We start from the raw sequence: 23,861 nt of genomic DNA, 5'->3' as shown, positions 1-23,861 counted from the left end.
GAGAGAGAGAGAGAGAGAGAGAGAGAGAGAGAGAGAGGGTATATAGAGTAGAGAGAGAATCTAATTAAGCCAGGTCTGTACTTCATTGAGTTTAATTTCTGAAATGATAAGGTTAAGCTAAAAGTTATTAAGAATAACATTTTTTATTAACTTGTACGTTAGGACATTTTCAGAATCTAATATGTAGTTAGCTGAGAATTTGGCAAACATTTCCAAATGAATCTTCAGAAAAATATCTTTAAGTATGAATATTAAAACCAAAGTATAACCTGAAGAAAAATATCTTTGAACAGAGAATTATTAAGATTGAGAAATTTCAGATGTGTTCATTAGTCATGGTGAATTTTTAAAAACAGTTTTGAGATTTCAACCCTGGTTGAGCTGAGATCTTCACACGTTCTCTAGAAGTCTGGTTCGCTTAGGCTTTGGAAAAAGGTTAGGACTTGTTGCAGGTGAATAAGCATGTCCAAACCTGATGAGATGGCATGTGAAGTACAGGGTGCATTTATGAGTGATGTTTGCCCCCAGTGTTCAGTGACCTGAAATACTCATTATGAGTCACTCTGTCGATTCTGGTCATCCTGATAGTTCTCTTGAATTTCAGCAAAAGATGACAGTTCACTCTTTTCCCCATTTCTTTTCTCCAGCTGGCAGTAAAACCAGTAGATAGCATTTAATGAGAACTTACTATATGCTAAATCTTTGATATTTAATATCCTTTTGAGTCCTTCCATCAACTCTGAGGTCTTCTCCCATTTTACTTGTAATGAGACATAGAAATGCTACATTTGTTGTGGGAGATCAAAATCAAATCTCTTTTTGTTTATGTCTAGTTTGCATGACCAGGTGGAAACACATTCTAAATAAAATAATCAGATTTTAAAGGTATTATTAACTTTCTTTTTTGTTGTTTTTGTTGTTGTTGTTTTGGTTTGGTTTTGGTTTTTCGAGACAGAGTTTCTTTGTGTAGCCCTGGCTGTCCTGGAACTCACTCTGCAGACCAGGCTGTCCTCGAACTCAGAAATTCACCTGCCTCTGCCTCCCAAGTGCTGGGATTAAGGCGTGCGCTGCCACCACCACCTGCCTTATTGTTAACTGCCTTATTGTTGATGTTCAATGTTCTGGACATGGAACTCAGGGCCCTGCACTGTGAAATGCTAGGGAGGCATGCTATCACTGAGCTACATCCTTAGCCCTTGAAGATCTAAAAAGATTTCCAAAATCATATAGACCATTTTTTTTTCTCAGTGGGCAATGAATGTTTCATAGAATTTATCTCTGTCTCTGCCATTGCTTTGGAGTGCTCTGAAGTCTCAGGTCAAAGTCTAGACGATATAGTAAGACTGGGGTCAGTAGGCTAGAGGGCCAGATGGTCGACTCTGGCAGCCAGACTTGGAACAGACTGACTTTCTGCAGTCAGACAGTTGTGCCATTAGGAATTTTAGCGGCTAGGGATCAGTAGAGAAGCACTGAGAGATTGTGTGGTTTATTTCTGTTCTCTGAGATTTTTGTCACTGATGATTTGGGTCACTGCTACTTCTTTGGAGTAAGACAAAGAAACCAGGAAGTTTCCAGGTTACTTCTATAGGGTTTTCAAATATATCTAGTAATGAGAATGTAATGCAAAGAATGGAAAAGTAATGTTAGAACCAGACAGCACTGGGGTGTAGTCCTAATTGTATCCTTTGCTAGCTGGGTGGTCTTGAGCATGTCAGTTTATCTCCCTGAGCCTTTTTTTTTTTTTGCCTTCTTTTAATGATTAGCCCTACGTCAGAGGTAGGAGTAGTCCATATGATAAAAGTGTCAAGTACTTTGTATGTAGCACATTGCCCATCTCCATAATCTCTCTCACCAGTATTTTATAGTATGGATAGGAAGCAAACTTGATCTTAGTGGTGATGTTTTACTTTACTGTCTCTTAATACATTGTTGGAAAATAAGCTTGTCTTAGAAGTTCTTAGATGCTTCTTTACTTTGATTTCCTTGTGGTAAAGAAGCTCTTAACTTCCACAGCCTATAACATCCTATGTTGATCCAAAAGAAGCACTCCACTTGATATCTAACAAGCTGTTCATAGTAGAAAACACATAATTATCAATTCCAGTCAGAAACATTCTTAGCAGGATCTTACTGTATTCCCTTGGTGTTCTCATTCCAAGGAAACCAACCAGGGAAATGGATAATCAGAGCATGGATTACAGACCTAGTAAATATAGTCAATGGGAGGCAACAGCTATTTTCTCCAGTAGATGCTGTACTTTAAGGGAAAAGGTACCATACTGAGTCTTAGCACTTTGGCTCTGATCGCAACTCTACCTTCTACTAGTTTTAGAGTCCTGGGTAAGTCATACCTCCTTTTTGGATATTAGTTTTCCCATAAGTTCAATGTATGAATAGGACTAGATAGCGTTCTACAATATTATATCTAAGAAAAATTCGTAAAGTCTATGTGTTGCTGAGTCAAAAGACAATCTTAATGACAGCTCTCTTTTAAAACTTGGCTCTTGTTTACAACAGACGTGACATTTTCAAAGTTCTGTACATACTCCAAGCAAACTTGGTGACATATTTGATGTTTAAAGTGGTTTGTGCCAAATGCTAAGAGCTTATTTTTGACCCCATTGCCACCTTTGTTTCTAATGTACTTCAAAATACAGTTTCTGCTAATATAAACGGACCTCAATCAATCTAGTATCAGCCGTAGTATAAATGGAGAGCTGGTGGAAAGCTGGAATTAATTAGGGCCAAGTATTATGGCTTTAATTTATAGAAAGTCAAGGTAGATTTTTGGTGTTTTTCTTCCTTCCTTCCTTCCTTCCTTCTCTCTCTCTCTCTCTCTCTCTCTCTCTCTCTCTCTCTCTCTCTCTCTGTTTGTTCTGGTACAATCTGGTATATGCAACCCAGAATCCCCATCTGGTGTGAATCTCCATAGTTGTTCAGCTCTGTGAAGACTGGCAAGAGTTGAGTTTGAGCTCCTGGTCTTGGACAATTGAAAAATGACCATCTTACATTAAACTTCCTTTCACACCTAAATTCAGGACAGGGAAAATTCTACAGTAGGGGAAATGTATCACCCAATATCGGCAAGCCAATCATGAACCCTGCTCTCAGTTAACATAATCCATTTTTGGCTGAGCCTCAAAACCCAAGTGTGATCACTCAGATTTAGTCCTCAGAACCTGTTCAGAAGAAGAGGACTGTCATGGAAATGGACATGTGCCTCCTACCCCAGGCAACAGTTAATATCAGAGGATAAGAGACTTAGTTACTGATTTCTTTTAGACCAAGCCTTGAGCATTCAACTCAGTGGGTATTTCACTCAGTGCCAACCATGTGTCCACACATGAGCACTAGTTTGTCTCCATATTCTATTCTGACCCCTCTCTGAGATTGACTTTCTATACTCTCAGTGACCACAAGTACCTATGTGTTCTTACCTAGTTGCAGAGGGAATCCAGTTAGTCCTATGGCTTCTTGGGTTTTGTTGGGTGGGAAAACAAGTTATACCAAAACCTGTTCCCATTCAAAGAAGACTTGTTAAATCTTAAATGTTTCCTTCTTATATAGTCGAAAGAGTACTATCCTTGAAGTCAGACACTTCTGAGTTCATAATACGGCTTTGCTACTTATTATCAGGTGGCCTTGGAAAATAAATACACACTATTCTCAGCCAAGCCCTTGGCCTCAAATTCCCTCTCCAGCCTTCTCTCCAAATTGATCTAGTCTGTCTGGTTAAGAATCTCCCCTTACTGTTTCAATTCCACGAGACCCCAGAGTCAAGAGAAGGGAAAATGAGGACCAATGTCTTGTCAAAGTTTAGTGGTAATTATTTACCTCTCCATTTCCAATCATTCTCTACTCTTTTAATACTGTCAAATTGGTGGATAGATAGATGAATTCTGTGCTGACAGTAGTTGACTAATCATGTGCTTCAAACTCAAGTTTTATTGGGAGAAAAAAAAAAGAAATTGGGAAGTCTCACTAAATAAAGGAAGTATATGCAAAGTACTTAGGACTGTACCTAACACAGGAACATGGTATAAGAGTTTTCCATGCAAACCGACCGTGATGCATCGCTTGACCTTGGGAAAAGTTTATATTATCAAAGCTGTACTATAGTCACTTTTCTGAGTCAATATCTAGAACCACTGTTCTATCTTTCCCTGGTATTGACATCACCTTCTCTTTACAACTATAGGAAATAGTGTAAGAGAGCTTGGATCTGTATCTTTCATCATTGTCCCAGTAGAAAAGCCTGTGAGTTTTGGGTTTGTTTCTTCTCCTTAAATGGTATACTGTCCTTTATCAGAACTGGCTTCGATTTAAGTCCTTTCATGGATAGTCAAGAAATCAGTGGTAGGATTAAGCGAAGGCTGGGGTTCTTTACTTCTTCCTCTCCAATTTCCCTTACCTAATGAAAATAAAAATAAAAATGGTTTCTCATTAAACTTGGGATGCCAATGGTAAATCTAGAGACTTGGGGCTCTTGATTACAGAAACCAATAAAGTGAGTTCTAAATAATAAAAGAGAGAGCTCTTACATTCTTTCTCATTCTTTACCCCTCTCTTAAGAGAAACTATGGAGTCTCCCTCCCATCGTTTTCCTTCTGAAGCTCATAAGTTAAATCCATAGGTTGTAGTCCCCTTCTCCAGGTCCTCTTGATATTCATTCAAGAAATGGTCACTATATTCATACTGTATGATAATCAAAATTTCAAGCCCTGGGAATACCCCTGTAAATAAAACAAAAGTCTTTGAAAATGAGTGTTAATAAGAAAAGAAAAGAAAATGAGGGTTGTCTTCTCCTGGAGAAAAAGCAGTATTTATCAAATGGTAGTAAACACTTTGGGAAAAATAAAACAAAGCAAGATAAAGGTTGGTATTCATAAGATACTGAGAGAAGGCTTTTGACAGTGGAGAATTTAGACAGAGATCACAATGGGGTAAGCATATAGCCATGGTAGCTATGTTAGGGGGAAGAACAGTTCTATGATGTGAATACTGAAAAACAAGTACATGGGCCCTGAGGCAGAGGTGTGTTTAGCATGTTGAACAGTAAAGATGCTATAGTGACTGTGATAGAATGAGCAAAGTAACCATTTGCTTCATTTCTCCTCTCAAAGGTAATAGAGTAATACATAGTCTATACTTCATAAGAGTTGAGGAAAGGGGATAGCATTTGAAATGTAAATGAAGAAAATATCTAATAAAAAAAAGAGTTAAAAACACTAAAAAGAGATGTGGGCCTGGCAACGAACAACTAATTACAATACTCTAGAGGCTGAGACAAGAGGATTGCTGTAAATTCAAGGCCATCCCGAACTACATATAATGAGTTCCAGGACAACCTGGGCTACAGAATAAAACCTTGTCTCCCAAAGTAACCAAAACACTGAAAAATATACCGAAAGTGAGGTCTTTGGAGGGCCTACAGAACTGAAAGAGGTAAATCAGTTCTTCTTACCACAGGAACTGCCAAAATTTCCACATTAAAGTTTGGCTCTATGGTTTACATCTGCAGACCAGCTTTGGAAAGGATGTCGCAATCTGTGATGACTTTGGGGTTATGCTGGCCACATTTTAATTTCGGAGTGGCCACACAACAGGAATTATACGGCCCTTTTGCTTTTCTAGACTTCACTCATTCAAACAGAATACAGCTTTAAGCTTACCATGTACCTTCTCTGAGGACTGCTTACTAGTATATCAGTAGAATGAGTCTCAGAAGGTTCCTGTGCAGTGTCTCAGTCAAGTTGGCCCTGCTTTGTAAAGAAAAGCAGGTTTCAAGGACGTGCTGTTGTCAGTGAGATGGAGATGGTTTGTGTAATGAGGAGAGGGATAAAAGATCATTTGATGTGGTGGAAGACTTTGAAGAGTCCCTGAATCCATCTCTGTTCTGTGTACCACAGAATCATTCAAGCCAAACTATTTCTTCCTCCCTTGATCTTTTCCCCTGACTGCATACATTTCATTCTGACTCTGTCTTTACCCAAGTAAACACGGGTGTAAATTATTTCTAGTTTTGGTAATAATTATAACAATTACCATATATTGATAGCCTACAGTGTTATAGTTTAAGCTCGTAATCTCATTCAATGGCTACAACTCTATTAGGTAGTTATTATATTTCTATTGCAGCTGAAGCCTTGTGTCTTACCTATGTTTGTCTAACTAGTAAGTAGCAAGGTCTCAACACAACTGAGCCTGACTTGAACCAGATTCATGGGCCTCTGTGTGATATTCTCTTTTTCCTTTTCCAGTTGGAGAAAGAACACATGATAAAAGAGTCTCTGTGATTTAATGTGCTACTGGGCCTAGTAGCCAAGATTCATCTATTAATTGCAACAATTGTCACTGAACTGCAGCTTTCTATTTGGTGCCCCATTAGGCCTAACATTTTCGTGTGGATGAGTGGGGAATCTGATGTCAGGATTGGAATAAGATTGCCTGGGAATTCTGTATCAACTAACACTTGGGATATAATGTGTTAAATATCATGATGAAAATGTACACTGGAGTATATGGAGAGATGGTTCTCCATCCTCACCACCACTTCCACCCCTCACACCTCCTCCTCCTCCCCTTTCTCTTCGTATTCATTCTCATCTTCCTCTTTGTTTTCAGTCCATTTACTTTGGTTGAAATATGAGGCTATATGAACCAGGGTGACCTGAACCCTTCATCCTACTGCCTTAGCCTCTCAAATGCTAGGAGCACACTTGTACACCAGCACACCTGGCCACAGAAGTTTTCTCCCAATAGTCCATTCATGAGGAGAATCCTGAAAGTCAGAAGAGTAGAGTAATTGAGATTCCAGCAAACTTCTCTATTAAAAGGACCATTGTGAGTTCAGTGGTTCAAGTAAGGCAAAAGTTCATATTTTTATCTTATATAGAAAAGTAGAGGAGACAGTCCATGATAGGACATCTCACCATCCTCATTACACAGATTAACTATCTTAAATTCTAGTTAGTGTTCCATTTGTCTTTTTTTCCCATCCAGAGAGAAATGGAAAAGTGACAGAATGGAACATATCCAGCTTCTTTGTAAAAGGACAATTCAAAGGGTTGTATGTACCTTTTTTTCACTTATATTCAACTTTTTAAACAATAGTTTCATGGCCTCCCTTCATAACAAGAGAGGCTAAGAAATGTGGGCATGGGTACTCACTAAAACACAATGCTGTCCATTAAGGACAAACAAAAGGGTGGGAGTTAGGATGCGCAATGAGTAGCCTCTACCACAAGAAGGAATGAGGTCCGCCAGTCATAGAAGCCCTGGATACATACAAGAATGAGAGAGCAAAAATCTGAACAGTGAGAGGGTCACTGAGATATTTTAAACTGAGGAACAGCATAGTTATATTTGAGTTAAGAAAGATCACCCTACATATAGCATATAGCAGAGTAAACGGATTTAAGAATGGAGTGACTGGAAGCCAAAGGACTGATTAGGAGGCTATATAGTAATCAGGAATAGGCATGACACTGAGCGAAAGCAGTGACAGTAAGCATAAGAAAGGGATTGGAGAGACAAAAGGAGGTATAATTGGGAGAACTTACTGACTAAATAGATGTGAAATGGGAGACAGAGGGAGGATGTTAGAATAATATAGAGCTTTCTGGCTTGGACATCATTGTTGCTTTGCATAATAAGTTAGAAAAGAGTTAAGTGTGGTGATGATTGTTGACATGTATGAGATGCTTCTGGGTTGGCCATGGCATCACTGAGTATCAGATGCATTGGTATATAAAACACTAGTCGAGTCTGGGGGTGTAGGAAGTGAGACTGGATGGAACTGCCATGGCAAGTCTACATTCGTGAGAATGCAAGAGCACCAAGAGCACAATCTTGGACAATATTGAGATTTATTGAGAATCAGAGAAAGACTTGGGACAAGGCTCAGAGTCAAACAGAAGGTGGAAAGGAATGGGGAAGACATTGCTAGGAAAGGATTAAGTAATTGTTGCAATACTTACAAAAAGTCAAAGTGAGGATTAAAAATTGGCCTTTGGATTTGGCAAATAGAATAGTGGTGATCATTGTAAATAATATTTGGTGCTGGAGAGATGGCTCAGCAGTGAGGAAAAACTACGCTTCTTCCAGAGGATCAGGGTTGAATTTTTTTACATAGAGGATCAAAACCATCTGTAGCTCCAGTCCTGGGGTGCCCATGCCCTGTTTTGACCTTCAGGCATAACATACATGTAGTGCACAGGCAAACATGAAGGGAAAAATGTTCCGGTGTGTTATGAATACTCAGCGATAATTACATCTAACTGAGCAAGAGGGAAGCAATGATGAGGATGTCTTCGGGAATTGTACTCATTTTAGTGCTCTCTGAAGTATTTGATGGGTGGGTGGGTAGATGAATGGATAGATCGATAGTTGGTTTAAAAAAACCCACCAACACAGTGTGTACTCTCTTTCTTCACTGTATTGAACCTTTTCAAAGTATATTCAGAAACACAATCCGGGGTAAAATATTTCTTGGATCCTATCCACACTTAGTAATTATCTGTCATTATTATTCAGTTTTAATAGAGTAAAATTTTTAAAATTTGATTTTATTTTAGAAGTTTGGGCAAATAGTTCTTAGTTGTGGAGATTGTCCCATGTATTACATGACTGAGATGTTTAACAGTATCTCTGGCCTTTCTTGACTACATACCACTCTCCTTTCTACAGTTGTGACAACAACATATTTCATTGGCAACCTTAAAGATGCCCTGGGAGCCAAAATTGCCCTTAGTTGAGAAGTTCCATCTTAAAATAGATGGGAGTCGGGGGGGGGGGATCAATGCTAGAGAAGTACTTATATTTACTGTTTGACCATTATAATTGTATTTGAAGATGGGCGTAATGTCTTTGGGCAGATTGGCACATTGAGGTCCAGAGAATATAAATAGTTTTACCTAAGATCATTAGGCAACATGATACAGGTAAGACTTGAACTCAGGCATGTTAGAGTCCTAAAATATATATTATTTGTTAAATGGCATTAAAAAGCAAGTAAATGTTAATACATATTCATATAAAACTATATTTAAAATATGCTGCCATATTCATACTGCCCTGTTAGGTACTTTAAAACACTAAATCTTTTCATGTTATTTCCTGTGAATCTACATCACTTTTTAATAGTTACATAATATTCATCTCTAGATGAATCATAGTTTATATAGCCATCTTTATGATAAATGATTTTTAGAATTTCATTTAAAGAATGCTGCATGGAAGTTATCAGCATATAATTATGTTGGTATTTTAGCTCAGTGAGAGTCCTAGAAGTGTTGATATTCTAAAGAACATTTACAGTCACTGCTTCAGTGAATTCAAATACAGCTAAAACAAATCACTCTATCAACAAAGCTTATAACAATGGATTTTGTCCATCTTTTACTAGTTCTGTATATTAGTCTAATTGAGAAACATGTATTAGTCTTTTAATATGCATTTTATGATTGCAAGTGAAATTGTTAAAATGTCATGTTTCTGAGCTATGTGTTTTCTTGTTCTTATGTCTTTTAAATGCCTTTGTCTATTTTTCTGTTTTAGCAGCTTGCTTATTTCTTATTATTTGATAATAGCTCTTTAAATATCATATGCATTGTATTTTCTCATAATTTACTATTTTTCACTATACATCTCAATCAGCCCCCCTCCCTTCCTAGTTCTACCCTTATATATCCCTCCCCTATTGCCCCCATCTCTTCTCCTCAGAGAAAGTGAGCCCTCTTGGGTATCACCCCACTCTAGAAAATCTAGTCTCAGCAGGTCTAGGCACATCCTCTCCCACTGAGGCCATCCAGGCAGTTCAAGTAGTAGGGGAAGGAGATCCAATGACAGTGAACAGAGACCTAGACAGCATTCATTCTTCTTCTTAGGGGAACTACATGAACACCAAGCTGCACATTTAGCACAGATGTATAGGAAGTTGAGGTTGTTTTCTTATAGAATCCAGGACCAGCAGCCCAGGGATTGTATTACCTACAATGGGCTGGGCCCTACCCCATCAATCAGTAATTGAGAAAATGCCTTATTGCTAGATGTTATGGAGGCATTTTCTCAATAGAGGTTCCTTACTCTCAGATGACTATAGCTGGGTCAAGTTGACATAAAACTATCCAGCAAAAAAACTAACAGTACAACTACTATATCAATCAGCTATCCAATTCCTAGCCATTTACCTAAAGGACTCTATACCCTTCCACAGAGAAACTTAACACTTCCTTGTTTACTGCTCTTCTGTACACAATGGCAAGGAAATGGAGCCAGCCTAGATGTCCACCAACAGATGAATGGATAATGAAATGAGATACACATACACAATGGATTGTGTTCAACCATAAAGGAACATGAAATCTGCAGGGAAGTAGATGGAATTAGAAAAGCTATTGAGACAACCCATTTCAGAAAGAGAAATACTGCATTCTCTCTCATATAGAGATCCTGGCAAAATTTAAAGATGTGAATTTGTGCGGTAGTAAATAGGTGGAGTTGCCAGGAAACTGGAAAGGGGCCTGTAAGATGAGACAGAAGTGGTTTCAAAAGAGAGGGGCTGGGAGAGTAATAGAACATGTGTGGTCCGGACATGAGAAGAGGAATGCTGGGTATGGGAGTGTTTGATAAGACGTTGGTGAGGTTGGAGGTACAGAGAGATGAGGGAGAGAAGAAGAGGAGGAGTCAACATAAACGTGAGTATATATGAAAATGTCATAAGAGAACTTGCTATATCTTAACAACTACAACAGTAACAGCAAGAACAATAATAATCTAGTTAGGAGACATGAAATGTTATGTTTAAAAAGTGATAAATGCTAAAGTCAAAATAATAAAAAAATAAGCAAATGGTCAGAGAAGAAAGAAATAGGAAGTGATGGGTAGAGGGAGGGTTGCCAATGTTTATGTCCATTGAGTAAGAAGGCCCTTATGACAGAGTTTTGACTGGAATTCTGCAAAGTAGAGTGAGCAAGCTACATGGATAGTTGGAGTTATCTTCATATTCCAATTGAGAGAGAATGCTTAAAGAGGAGGCTCAAAGGTAAATGTCTTAACCTGAAGTCTTGCTGGGAATAAGTATAAAATCCAGGGATGCTTTGTTGCCATTTCTTTGCACACTTCTCCACAATAAGGGACCATTGCTATGCACTCTTCATGATAGGAGACATCTGAGTACTTGCTGGTAGTTAGAGGGAGTTAGAAAATTTCCTCAGTCCTATTATCCATTTTAGTATTCATATGGTTAACCAGACACACTGCTGGAATGTATCCATGAGTCCTTTGGCTAATTGTCTCCTGGATATCTTCGTTTCTTCTCTACAGATTTATTTAGGTCCACCCGAAGATAGCCAGGTACCTCCAGTGCCTCCACCTCGAGTGACAGCAAGAAGACACAAACCAATCACAATCTCAAAGCGCTTGCTGAGAGAAAAGACTGTGTTCTATACTTCTTCCCTGGATGAAAATGAAGGTCAGTGGTTAGCTTCAGCATTACGATTACATACAAAGAAAATATTAAAGGGGAGAGAAGGAAGTGTGGCTATTTGCTCCATACAATGATGGGCCTTTTCTACTTCTTTGGATTGTAAGTAGTCAGGAGAGGCAAGGCTTATAGTTCATATTCTAAGAGAAAATTAGATTATTGGTAGTTGACAGGGTAGGGCTGAATCTTAAATGGAAGCTAAATGATCCTTACAAGGCTAGCAGTAAATTTAAGTTATTCTTAGGTTACTCTAGTACATTGAACTATATGAGAAAGGATCTTGCTAATGTTCTGAGGATGTAATTCCAATACAGCTACCATGGATTGAATAGCTGCTACGTTCTAAGTAATATTCTAGAGGCCAAATGAAATTATGCCACATGCCCCTGTGTTCGTGGTGCTTATAGGATAGAGAAAGATAAAGCTATGTAAAAACAAACAAACACCACCATCCAATGGAATGATTGTTAGTGAAGAGACTACAGCTTTTCTAAGTGAGCCTTAGTTCCCTGCCATTCCACTCAGACCAACTTTATTAATGTTACCTATAATTTCCACATGACCAAACCAAGTACTCCACTGTTCTTGTGAGCTAGTGAGCAACATGTGACAGTCAACTCCTCTCTTCTGTGGAGCCCTAAACTTGGCTCTCAGGACACCAGGCTTGTCCCTTTTTCTTCCATCTCATCTGCCTCTTCTGGTTTTCCTTCTTGTTTTCTTTTTGATATGTTTGAACAACACAAAGGTCTTAACCCTCTTTTTCCTTATGTTTTTTTTTTTACACAATCTCTGTAAGTCTCCTACATGTAAATATGACGTAATTGCTCCAGGTGACTAGAGCAATACAGGATTTAATACAGGATTCATTCTCCTATTTATTGTTATCTCCAAGTCTCCATTGAAATGTTCTCCATAGATTGACTCATTGAGATATAAAATTTGAAGTTAATTCAAGATGACTAGAACATAATTCGCATTGTATTTTAGTGTGGTGGCTGGAACCTAGGATTTGGTACAATAAACAGCAAGTGATCATTCTGTCATTAAGTTGCACACACCCCTTCCTCAGCCCAAAGCACAATGTTTGAGTACCTGTTGTTTCTGACCCTAATGTTCCTGTGAACATTTCAGCTTTCAGCTCCAGCCACCTGAATACTGGGGTCAAGAATGTTGATCTTTTCCCCCTGGCTCTTTTCCTTTTCCTCTGACGTCAGATCCATCAATGATTCCTTCTGGCTGTGGCTGCACATCACATGTTAAATCTTTAGCTTCCCTTGGACCACACACACACACACACACACACACACACACACACACACGCACACACACACAGCCTCTACACCTCTTCCCAGCTGTTATCTCTGGCCTGCTTAACTGTTTCTAATCCATTCTCCAAAGCAGACAGTAAATCATACATTCTTTCAAAAATATGAAGCACATGACCTCATTTCCCTCGTCTCCAAACTCTCAGTGACCTTTCTTCATGTTTCGAATAAAATTTGTTTTTTTATGCTGTTTTCTGTAACCCCTGCTTATCCATCTGAACTTTTTTGATGTACTTTCTGTCTCCTTTGCTCTTTCTCTTCTAGTTTCATGAGTCTTGCTGTTCCTAATGGGTGTCAAGTTTACAAATGCCATCTCCTTGTAGAGACTTTTTGTGAGCACCCAAGTTAAAAAGTTATTCCTTCCTATCCCTTACACTGTTTTCTTTTATTCATGTCACCTGCTACTACTTGATGACATATTTAGTATCTATTTTTCCCATAAGGATATTAGATGTATTTTTTATTACCAGGTCTGAGGACAATTCCTTCTATACATTGTGCGTGTTTAGTACATGTTTATAATGTGATTAAATGGATGTATTAGGAATATGGAAAGAAATGGATTATTTAAATTAAGGGATCATTTTCATAGAAAAGGATTAGAAAATGGAAAATGAACGTGGGCACTGGATGTTTTGCTACTCCATAGTTTGATATTTTATGGAATAAATTTATTTACAACCTTCCCAAATCAAAGTTTATACCAGTAGATACTTTTTTAGGACTCTATCCCTGACACCAGCATAGAGCTTGCTACATAGTAAGTGTCCAATGAACAATTAAATTAATAATCTGGAGATCAGTAGACCTAAAGTCTAATTTTATTTTGATCATTAGTCTGTTAAGTAGCTTGAATTAGCCACTTCCCATATCTGGGGCTCAATTTCCCTTGTTCTGTGGTAAGGGCTTTGTACCATGTTTTCAGTGAGATTACAGTCTACACACTGACTGACATTTTTATTTTTGAATTGATAAAGAATGCCAAGGCCACAAAAGCCACCCTTTTCAATTATGTATCTTAGTACAGTGTATTTTGTGCAACCGCCTTATTTGAAAATATTTGCATTCTCTTAAAAGGAAACCTTCCTAGCCCAACTCCTTGCCAACTTCTGGCAAATACTTTCTGTCCCTAAAGACCTGTTCTGAAAATGTCATAGAAATGGACTAATATTCTGCATAGTCTTTTATGGTTAGCAAATAATTCTAATATATATATATATATATATATATATATATATATATATATATATAATATGTTATATAATATGTTATATAATATGTTATATATATAATATATTATATAATTATAATATATATTATATATATAATATATATTATATTATAATATAATATATATTATATATAATATTCTACTTTCTACTGCTGCATATTATTTCAGGGTATGAATATACCATATTTTGTTTATCCATTCTTCAATGAATGAACAATTAAATTGTATTTGTGTTTTAGCTATTATGAATAAACACTGTGATGAATATTGAGGTTGTTGGGTGAATGCCTCACTTTAGTCATCTTGAGTATATTGATGACTCACATGTTTCCTCCAAAGTTAAGCTTTTGGAGAATGACCATGCTAATTTATAAAGTTGGGGTGCAATTTTATTTTCTCACCAGCAATGAATGGTGGCTCAAATTTCTCCATATTCTGGTCAGTGCTTGTTATATAGTCTGACCTCTTCATTCTTGGCATACTAAGTTACTGTAAACCTATAATCTCATATAATACTCATTGTTTCAGTATGAGGTAGGTACCTGAGATTCATTATATAAAGAAGTTTTTTGTAGCTCAGGAAAGGTAAGTAATTTTTCCAGTTAACGACACTACCAAATTAGAAGACAGTAATTTGCATCCATCCATTTCATCTCCAATCACATTTGCCTACTAAATGTAACATTGTACTTCTTAAAACATGCCTAAACACCATTTTTCTTGACAAGTAGCATCTCATTATTTGACCTCCAAATTTATATTTTATTTGTAAATAATATTTTAGTCAATCCTTTCCCCATCATCATACACCATTTGATAACCCTGTATCAAATCCTTGGTCATTCTAAATTTGTTTTGTTTGATACACAGGGTCTTGCTAAGTGACCTAGGTTAGAACAGGACTCACAATCCTTTGAACCCAGCTTCCTGAGTGTCTGTCAGGATTATAGGGGTGTACTGCATACCTTACATCTATTTCTTAAAATAAGACTGTTCTTTACTGGTGCTGTTTGAGTTTAGGTCATTGTCATTAGCATTCTCATCTCATCTACAAACTTCCAATCTGCTTTCGATACTGAACCCAAGCAGATGTTCTGAAAACAGTGCTCCCTTTCTGCCTACCAGAGCTAACATTCCTAGGTTTGACAGTGAGGCCTTGATGACCTAGCACCAAACTATCTTAGATTCAGATCTAGCTATTCACAGCTTGTATCACACATGTTCAAGACAAACTGAACTTACTATTTACTCTTTAAAGGTATTTTCTTTTTGTAAAATTATTTTTCAGTTTTGAGATTATTAATGTATTTATAGCATTTCCAACTTTCTTTCCTTCATGGCCTCCCATATTCCCTTCTTTGCTCTCTTTCACATTCATAGCATCCCTTTTCACTGATCATCATTACATGCATAAATGTGAATATATATGAATATATAAGTATATATATTTGTAAATATAATCTAATTGGTCTGTATAATGTAATATTTTCTTAGACAAAACATAACTTTTTTTAACTCCTCCAAGCTATTGTTTGTCTGAACAATTTTGATTCATGTATACCTTCTATCCATTTGTTCAAGGTATCCATGTATACCTTCTATCCAGTGTTCAAGTAACTTCAAATGATCATTATAATAATTTTATCTAAATGAAAAGAAAGCAGAACAGCCATTCCTTAAGACCAGTTGTCTAGTCAGTGTTCAATTTTCCAATTATCTCATTATAAAAAACAGGTTCCAAGTAAGGTCCCTGTGTTATGACTGGTGAATACATTTCCTTTTGCTGAAGAGAGACTGTATCTTTAACTACTATAGTCTAATATAGCTTTATTTACATGTCTGTTTTTATTTATATTTGTAGTGCTGGAAAAGGAACTTATAGCCTTGAATATTTTATATAAGTGGTCTATCACTAGGCTGTTACCCCAACCCTATGTTTCCTATTATTAATGAAAGTGACAATTTCCATATAGTAGATATTATTAGTCTGGGGAATTCATTGATTATTTCTGGAGATTGTGAATAACTTCAAGGTTTCAAAATTTTACTAAGTGTGTGGACTTATTTTTCTAGAAAAAGATTCTCTGGCTGTTATTGTGTTCTCAGAAGCCACAGCTATATTCAGAATCACTTAAAAGCTCATTCCAATGGCCATAGGAAATTATGGACCACAAAAGGCTAGAGGAATAATGTAAATTGGCTATTTGAGGATATCTTATCATGACAGAGAAAGAGATTAAGCTATTAGGCCTATTAACTTGAAATTTGAGGAACCTTAAAAATTACTTTTAAGAGAACTACTTGAGAATTAGTTGATGCATTTATTTAGGAAGAGCAAATTATGCGATTGATTGTGCACTCTGTCCTTTTTGAATTACTTATCCCCTTGAATAAAGCAGCTTGGCATACTAGAGTTTACTTAGTTGGATTGGTGAAAGTCATATGAAAATCTTAAATTGAAGTTTATTTGAATGAGAGCTGTGACTCCATAGGAATTGGGCAAGGTGGAGACTGTTCTCATGGTATATACTCAGTTTGTACTCTAATAACAATTTTGAAATTGTGTACTAATTTTCTGAGTGTGACTACCCGCAGCCACATTCCTGGTACTCCTGAAAGGGAGACTGGGGCTGAAAGAGATTAGACTGGGAACAAGGAAGGAGGGCTAAGACAACATAGCTGATCAAAGCCCCAAGTTTACTAAGATTCTTAGCTTATATAGAGGGAGAGGCCCATCCCCCTCCACTCTGTTCTTGATGCCCTTCACCAGCTGAAGGTGATCTGCAGGATGCTGTCTCTGGAAGGTCTCAAGGGTCTCAGCAGGTAGTGATAATGTTTTGGAGGAAAGCAGTGGCAGGTATAGACAATAGAACCTGCTTTGTAAGTCAGAAGGTTCCACCCCAGGTGGTCCGGTGCTTAGTGGCAACAAGGTCTGAATCAGCCTGTTTCAAGGCTGGGGGGGGGCAACAATTTTCAAGATCAAATATTTATGCATGCATCAAAACAATATTTTTAAAAGCTATCATTAATCTTTCTTCTTTGTACCAACTTTTTTTTTTTCAGATGAAAGTCACCATCAAACTCCTAATGGTACAATCACTAGCAACCTGGATCCCCCCAAGCTACTACAGCACCTCAAACTACCCATGCAAAAAAGTGGGGAAACTGACCCTGGAAGAAAGTCCCCAAACAGACCTGTTTCTGACTGTCAATCGGAGTCCTGCCTAGAGACAGATGTGGGGAAGTTGTTATTTAGGTTGCAGGATGGAGGGGCCAAGGCTACTCCAAAGGCCTCCAATGGACCTGTTCCAGGCTCTGGACATACAAAGACCTCCTCTTTCCATATAAAGAGACCAGCTCCCAAGCCAGTGGGTCACCACAAGGAAGGTAAGTGTTTAGGAATCCTATGGGAGGCATCACTGAACCCCAAATTACTTTCCAGCTTGCAAACTTTCTAGGGTTGGAGGCATCTTACTTCTTTGTTCCTCTCATCATACTTCCTCCAAGTCAGTGCTTTTTAAATTTAAAATCTTTAAATTAGCTTACAACGTAGTAGGCTTCAGGATGAGATTCTAGTACACGGTTCATTTTAGTTGATTCTCATTCCCCACCCCCCATCTCTTTGATACCCTTTCCTTACAGTATCTTTTTGCCCTTAGCATTCCCTCTTTCTCTTTGCTCTTCCTTACATGCTCCCTTAGAGCCTCTTTTGTTTTCTAGTCACTGGGCATTTTCCTTCACTTTACTCCTATTTACTGCCACCAGTGTAGATGTATTTTACAGTCAGAAACTAAGATTATGCATATGAGAGACAATGTACTGCCTCTGTCTTTCTGAGTCTGGTTTAACTGGCGTTAAAATAATTTGTTTTCATTTCCATCCATTTTCCTGGCAAATTATTTCATTTTGCTTTATGGCTGACTAAACTCCCTTTGTGTATAGACAACACATTTTCATTATCCATTCATCTATTGATGGACATCTGGGCCTAGCTATAAAAAACAGAGCTACAGTAAACATGGATGTGCAAATGTATTTTGCGGCAGGATACAGAGTCCTTTGAGTTAATGCCCAGAAGTGCTATAGCTATGTAAAAAACAGGAGTTCTAGGTTTGGTTTTATAGATACTTGCATTCTACTTTCCATAGTGGCTTCACCAGCTTGCACTCCTACCAACAGTATGAAAGTGGTCCTCTTTCTGCATATTGTTTTCTTGGTTGCGGCCATTCTCACTGGTTGAGATGGGATCTCAAGGTTGTTTTAATTTACATATCTCTGACAGAGATGCTAAACATTTTACAATACATTCATTGACCTTTATAATTCTTCCTTTGAAAACTCTGCCTTAGTCACTGTTCTATTGCTGTGAAGAGACACCATGACCAAGGCAGCCCCTTATAAAAGGAAGCATGAGATTGAGGGGTTGCTTACATTTTCAGAGGTTGGTCTGTTATCATCATGATGGGGAGTATGGCAGTCCATAGGCAGATATGGTGCTGGAGAAGTAGTTAAGAGTTCTACATCCTGATCCATAGACAGGGAGGGAGACTGGGTCCACCATGGGCTATGAAAACCTCAAAGTCCACACTCAGAGACATAGTTCTTCCAACAAGCCTACGCATCTTTCAACAAGGTCACACCTGGTAATCTTTGTGATTCTTTCAAACAGTTCTACTCCCTGGTGACCAAGCAGTCAAATATACTTTTTAAAGTTTTAAAACTATTTATTATAGATATTAACTCCTTGTATGTTCTTTAGCTGATGAAAACTTCCCTCATTCTCTAGGCTATTTATTCTATTGATCTGTTGTTATTGTTGGAGGTAGTGGTGGTGCTGGTGCTGGTGCTGGTGGTGTACAAAAGCTCTTTAAGTTCATATGGTTCCATTTGTCAATTCTTGGGTATTTCCTGTTCAGAAGTTTGTTGCCTATAGATAGATTCCCTAAGTGTTTAGCCTTTGTTTCAGTGTTTTCAGTTGAAAATACAGGTCTCTGATCTATTCTGAGTTAATTTTATGCAAGCTGAGAGATTAAAAACTAATTTCATTATTTTGCAGGTAGTTATCAGGTTTTGCTGATGCTAATAGTTGAAAGGGCTGTATCTCTTCTAGCACATGTTTTTGACACCTTTGTCAGAAATTAGGAGCCCATAGCTGTGTGGGTTTATCTCTCCTTCCTCTGTTCTGTTTTCCTGGTTTCTATATATGTCTGTTTTGTCCCAGTAGCTGATTTGAGGTCAGGAAATGTGATGTCTCTCTGGCTATGTTCCTTCTGCTTACAATTGTTTTGACTATGTTCTTTTGTATTTCCGACATATTTTAGGCTTACTTTTCTGTCTTTATGAATAGTGGATCTCAACATGTAGCACATTATGACCTTGTTCGTTATATCCTCCTGCCTCAGCCTCCTGACTGCTTGGGATTATAGGCATGCACCACCACACCTGGCCAGAGATATTTTCCTGATTATCAGCACAGTGCTAGAACACAGGTTAAGAAAAATTCAGTGTAGAGTAAGGAACTGGGAAATCAGAGGGTAGAGAAATTGCAGGGATGGAGTTGATGTGCAAATTGTGCATGAGACCTTTCATACTTGCTGGAGTAGCATCAAAGATTTCCTTCGAGAGAGGAAAGACAGACAAAGAGATGGAGAGAGGGAGATGCTTTATAGTATACATGAAGGCAAAGGGTCAGTGGGAGGAAATAAGCCTGTCCAGATAAAGCAAAGGAAAGACATTGTGTTGTCGGTGGCAGGGAACAGTCTTGGTACATGCTGATAGCACTGTCTTTGAGCAGTTTAGTAAATACTGTTTTGTCAATTCCACAGAGGAATTGACACTTTCTAATTCTCTGGTTTGGCCCTCCAATGCATCTGCATGCTCACATTATTTTCCATGCCTGTATCTTGGGTTTTATATCTTTAAAATGGGGAAGAGGATCACCTACAAATAATTTTTAGGATTAAAAGGAATAACAAAATACCTGGCTCATAATCAGAAGATGAGATATGTTACTAATTCTCTCCCTCTGTCCTGTCTTCCCTCCCTACAATTTGCCTCTTGTAGGAGGCAGCCAGGAAAAGCCAGACATCTATGGAGACATCTGCTTCAGTTTAGAAGTCATATATTGAGCATCATCACATTAACCAAGTAGAAAGTTGGGTAACTCCACTTCTACCCCCCCCCATGGTTAACTTGGCCCTGCCCAGTGTCAAACCAGATCCCATCAGCTCAGCACACACAGTAACTTTTAGCCCTCCACTTCAGTTCTGCCTCCAACATCTTTGGATATAGAACTCAATCTCAGTGCCATCCCCTTTGTTGCTTCTCTCACACTCCTGTCCTTTGGGCTGCTGGCAGCAGCAGCTGTGAGCTAATGGCATCAGTTACTATAAGAAATGATCTGACTTGTCCAGAGTCATCCAGGCTTTCTCAGTCTGAGCTGCAGCATTGCCAGAGTTTTTTTTTTCCTCCTTAAATCAGCAACAAGCTGATGTGGTACGGTTATCCTCAAAGCTTCTGGCTTCCAGCCTTGGCAAAACTGGGATGGGTTGGGCCATGGTAGAGCCTAACCAAATCTCTGGTAGAGTTGCCTCTTGAAAATTTAACCTCTGCTTCCCTCTCTCCTGCCCTACTTTTACTGCTGCTGTTCATGGTAAATTCCTGGACACCAAAAGAGTTATCAGTTAATCCGTTGCTACAAATAGTTCTTTGCCTGAGCTACAGCTGATGATTAACCCCAAGTGCTAACAAGCAACCTGAATGACTGTCTTGGGAAGAAAGTTGTCTCTTCTGCTTGCCCCTTCTATCTATACCAGTTGTTTTTGTTTTTTCTTTTTTTCACCTTTGTTGTTGAAGAAGCTTCATTTCTTCAGTTATTTTAAATGTGTCACTGCCCTGCCCTCTCCTCATATTTAGCCCTTTCACTGATCTACCATGTGAATGGACTTCATCATTCACCACATCTTTTCCCCAATACAATTAGAAAGAGCAGAAGCACTTGGTAAATGGCTTACATCCATAATAATCAACAACTTAGTAATATCCACTATTGTTTGCTGATAGAATTTTTATTCAGAACCATTTTCTATTCAAGACATGGACCAGTATACTTTCTCTTCTTCACTGTATATTCTTATTGTTGATAAGTCTGTGGGGTAGGTTTTACTGTACCCATTTCAAAGATAGAAAGGGTGGCTCAGACATAAAACTTGCCCAAAGTGCATTGTGGGTTATAAGATGCAGAGATTTTGTTGGAAACTAGGCTTCTTGGATTAATGGGATTTTTTTTTTAGTTTTTTGAGACAGGGTTTTTTTGTATAGCCCTGGCTGTCCTGGAACTCACTTTGTAGACCAGGCTGGCCTCGAACTCAGGCCTGCCTCTGCCTCCCGAGTGCTGGGATTAAAGGCATGCGCCACCATGCCTGGCTGGGATTTTTTTTTAGTGCATTCAACTTTAAAGATTTATTTTTATTTTATGTGTATGAATATTTTCCTGCATGCATTTTTGTATCATATGTGTGCCTAATTATAATAGCCTGTTATCAAAGCCAAACAACTGCTTCCATTTACAGGGTAGGTGGAATGGGAGAGGTATATACATGTTATTCTCCCTTGTTATAGCAATCCAGTAGGCACAATTATGATCCTCTTATACAAATGAGAGGTTCAGAGACGTTATGATTTACCTAAAATCCCACAGAAGTTCCATGGAAGCCAGAAGTGTGTGTCCTGTGCTCTGGAACTGAAGTTATAGATGGACATGAGCCATGATGTGAGTACTGGAATCCAAATCAGATTCCTTCACGAGAGCAGCAAGTTTTTTTGTTTTGTTTTGTTTTGTTTTGTTTTTTAACCATGGAGCCATTTCTCCAAACCTACAGTGCTTTGTTGTTGCTATTGTTGTTGTTGTTGTTTTCCCCTATGTTAGCCACCTTCTTTTTTTCTGTCAGGCACTTACTTTGAGGTCTAAAATATTAGCATGTCCCTTTTTAACCACTTGATGTTTTCTTTTAAATTGATTTTCTAGATTATCATATAAAATAATGACTGGATCACAATGGCATCTCCTTGTACATGTGCTATACTTTGTTACCATTCATTCCTCTCTTTTACTGTCCTTCCCTATGCCTCCTCCATCTGGCTACCCTTCTTCCCCCAGTTAGCCCTCCCTTCTTCTTTCCTATTACATTTATTCCATTACTTTTCTCTATTTCCCACTTCATTTAAGATCTCTTCCTCCACTCTTCCAACTTTCTATTTCTGGGGTCCTCTACGTAATCTCTCTCCTCCTGCACACACATCAGTTGAATTCTAGGTTCTGTATGTAAGAGAAACATAGAGTCTTTCCTCAATTCATCTTTCTCTTATCAGTTCTGGTCTTACAAAATGCAAATGTATGGTTTCTACAAAAAGATACACGACTGTTTGGGAGAATGAGGAGGAAATAAGACTGTATGTCTCTTGCTTACATACATTTGCATGTTCATTCAGACATCACACTAAGGAAAGGGAAAGACCCAAGATGAAAAGCCATGATCCTGCCTTCCCAATGTTCATGATAAAAATGGCCCAGCGATGTTCCTGATGGGTGATGAGAATATTCCAGTAAGAGCATAGCAATAAGAAGCCCTTGATTCTGCCTAAAGTTTTGAGATTAAAGTGTGTAGCATACCACATATAGGGACCTCATGGCATATGGGATTCCTTGCTTAGTTTCTTGCCTCTGTGTGGTGATATGCTCTAGACTTGAGGAAGGGATGCTTGAAAGACCTTTTACAGTCACACAGCAATCAATTCTTCACTGGAGTGACTAATGCTGTAAGTGGCATTCGTATCTGCTCTAAAAGTATTAGGGACAGACTTACTTTTACAGTAATGGGTTTTGCTGGCCATTATCCACATTTTCTTGTTTGGACTTATTATGCTTTAGTAATCTACTGCTTGGTTTTCACTCTGTCTTTCCTGGAGTCTAACTTCAAATTGTTCCATAAGGATAATTAATGGCTAAAGGGAAAGGAAGACTCTATGATGGGCATGGAGGAGTGTCATAGCAAGAGATCATTCTAGAAGACTTCGGGGCACTCTAAGAAGATATCATCTTCTCCCTGCTCTGTACCCCCAAGGTTGGGTGTAGGTGGATATAAGCAAAGGTATAAGAAAGTTGCAAAATGTCAAAAATGGATGACTGTTGCATCTCCATGCATTTACACATGAGATCACATGCTATCACCATTTGACAGAGTATAGGAAAGAACGAAATGATTTGGAGAGATCAATCAAGTTTGAAGGAAAACCCATGTTTTGAACCAAGATTCATAAGCAATGAAAGGATAACCATTTAGTTAAATAGCATAGGCTAGAGAAAAATTGTAATTAAAACCCCATTGCCTCCCTTGATGTGTGTCTTTAATTTGACTCTGTCTCTCCTAGCTGTGGATTTTAGGTAAATCACGACATCTCTGAACCTCTCATTTGTATAAGAGGATCATAATTGTGCCCATTGGATTGCTATAATAAGGAAGAATAGCATGTATATACCGGACCCATTCCACCTACCCTGTAAATGGAAGTAGTTGTTTGGCTTTGATAACAGGCTATTATAATTAGGTCAGCTTTACTTATTATTCTCCCTTTGTGAGTAATGTGAGATAGCACCTCCATTACAGGCAAGGTGTGTGTGTGTGTGTGTGTGTGTGTGTGTGTGTGTGTGTATGAAGGTATATATGGTCTATAAAGCACCTAGTTATATAGTAGTTGCTCTAGTGGCAGAATATAAGACAGAGGACATTTGCTTTTCTGTATTTTAGAGCCTTGGAGAAAC

The 23,861-nt window shown here is 38.2% G+C and overlaps 1 protein-coding gene across 1 annotated transcript in view; it reads left to right on the top strand.

Annotated features, from left to right (window-relative positions):
• Ophn1 (oligophrenin 1) overlaps nucleotides 1-23,861 on the top strand; it is a 312,287-nt gene that overhangs the window by 274,083 nt on the left and 14,343 nt on the right. The window contains exons 22-23 of the mRNA XM_021187452.2: nucleotides 11,326-11,473; nucleotides 17,105-17,428. Of these exons, the coding sequence (XP_021043111.1) occupies nucleotides 11,326-11,473; nucleotides 17,105-17,428 (472 nt within the window). The remainder of the gene's footprint in view (nucleotides 1-11,325; nucleotides 11,474-17,104; nucleotides 17,429-23,861) is intronic.

This window comes from Mus pahari, chromosome X (assembly GCF_900095145.1).
Source record: "Mus pahari chromosome X, PAHARI_EIJ_v1.1, whole genome shotgun sequence".
Classification (NCBI taxonomy): domain Eukaryota; kingdom Metazoa; phylum Chordata; class Mammalia; order Rodentia; family Muridae; genus Mus; species Mus pahari.
This window is presented reverse-complemented; position numbering and strand designations above follow the sequence as displayed.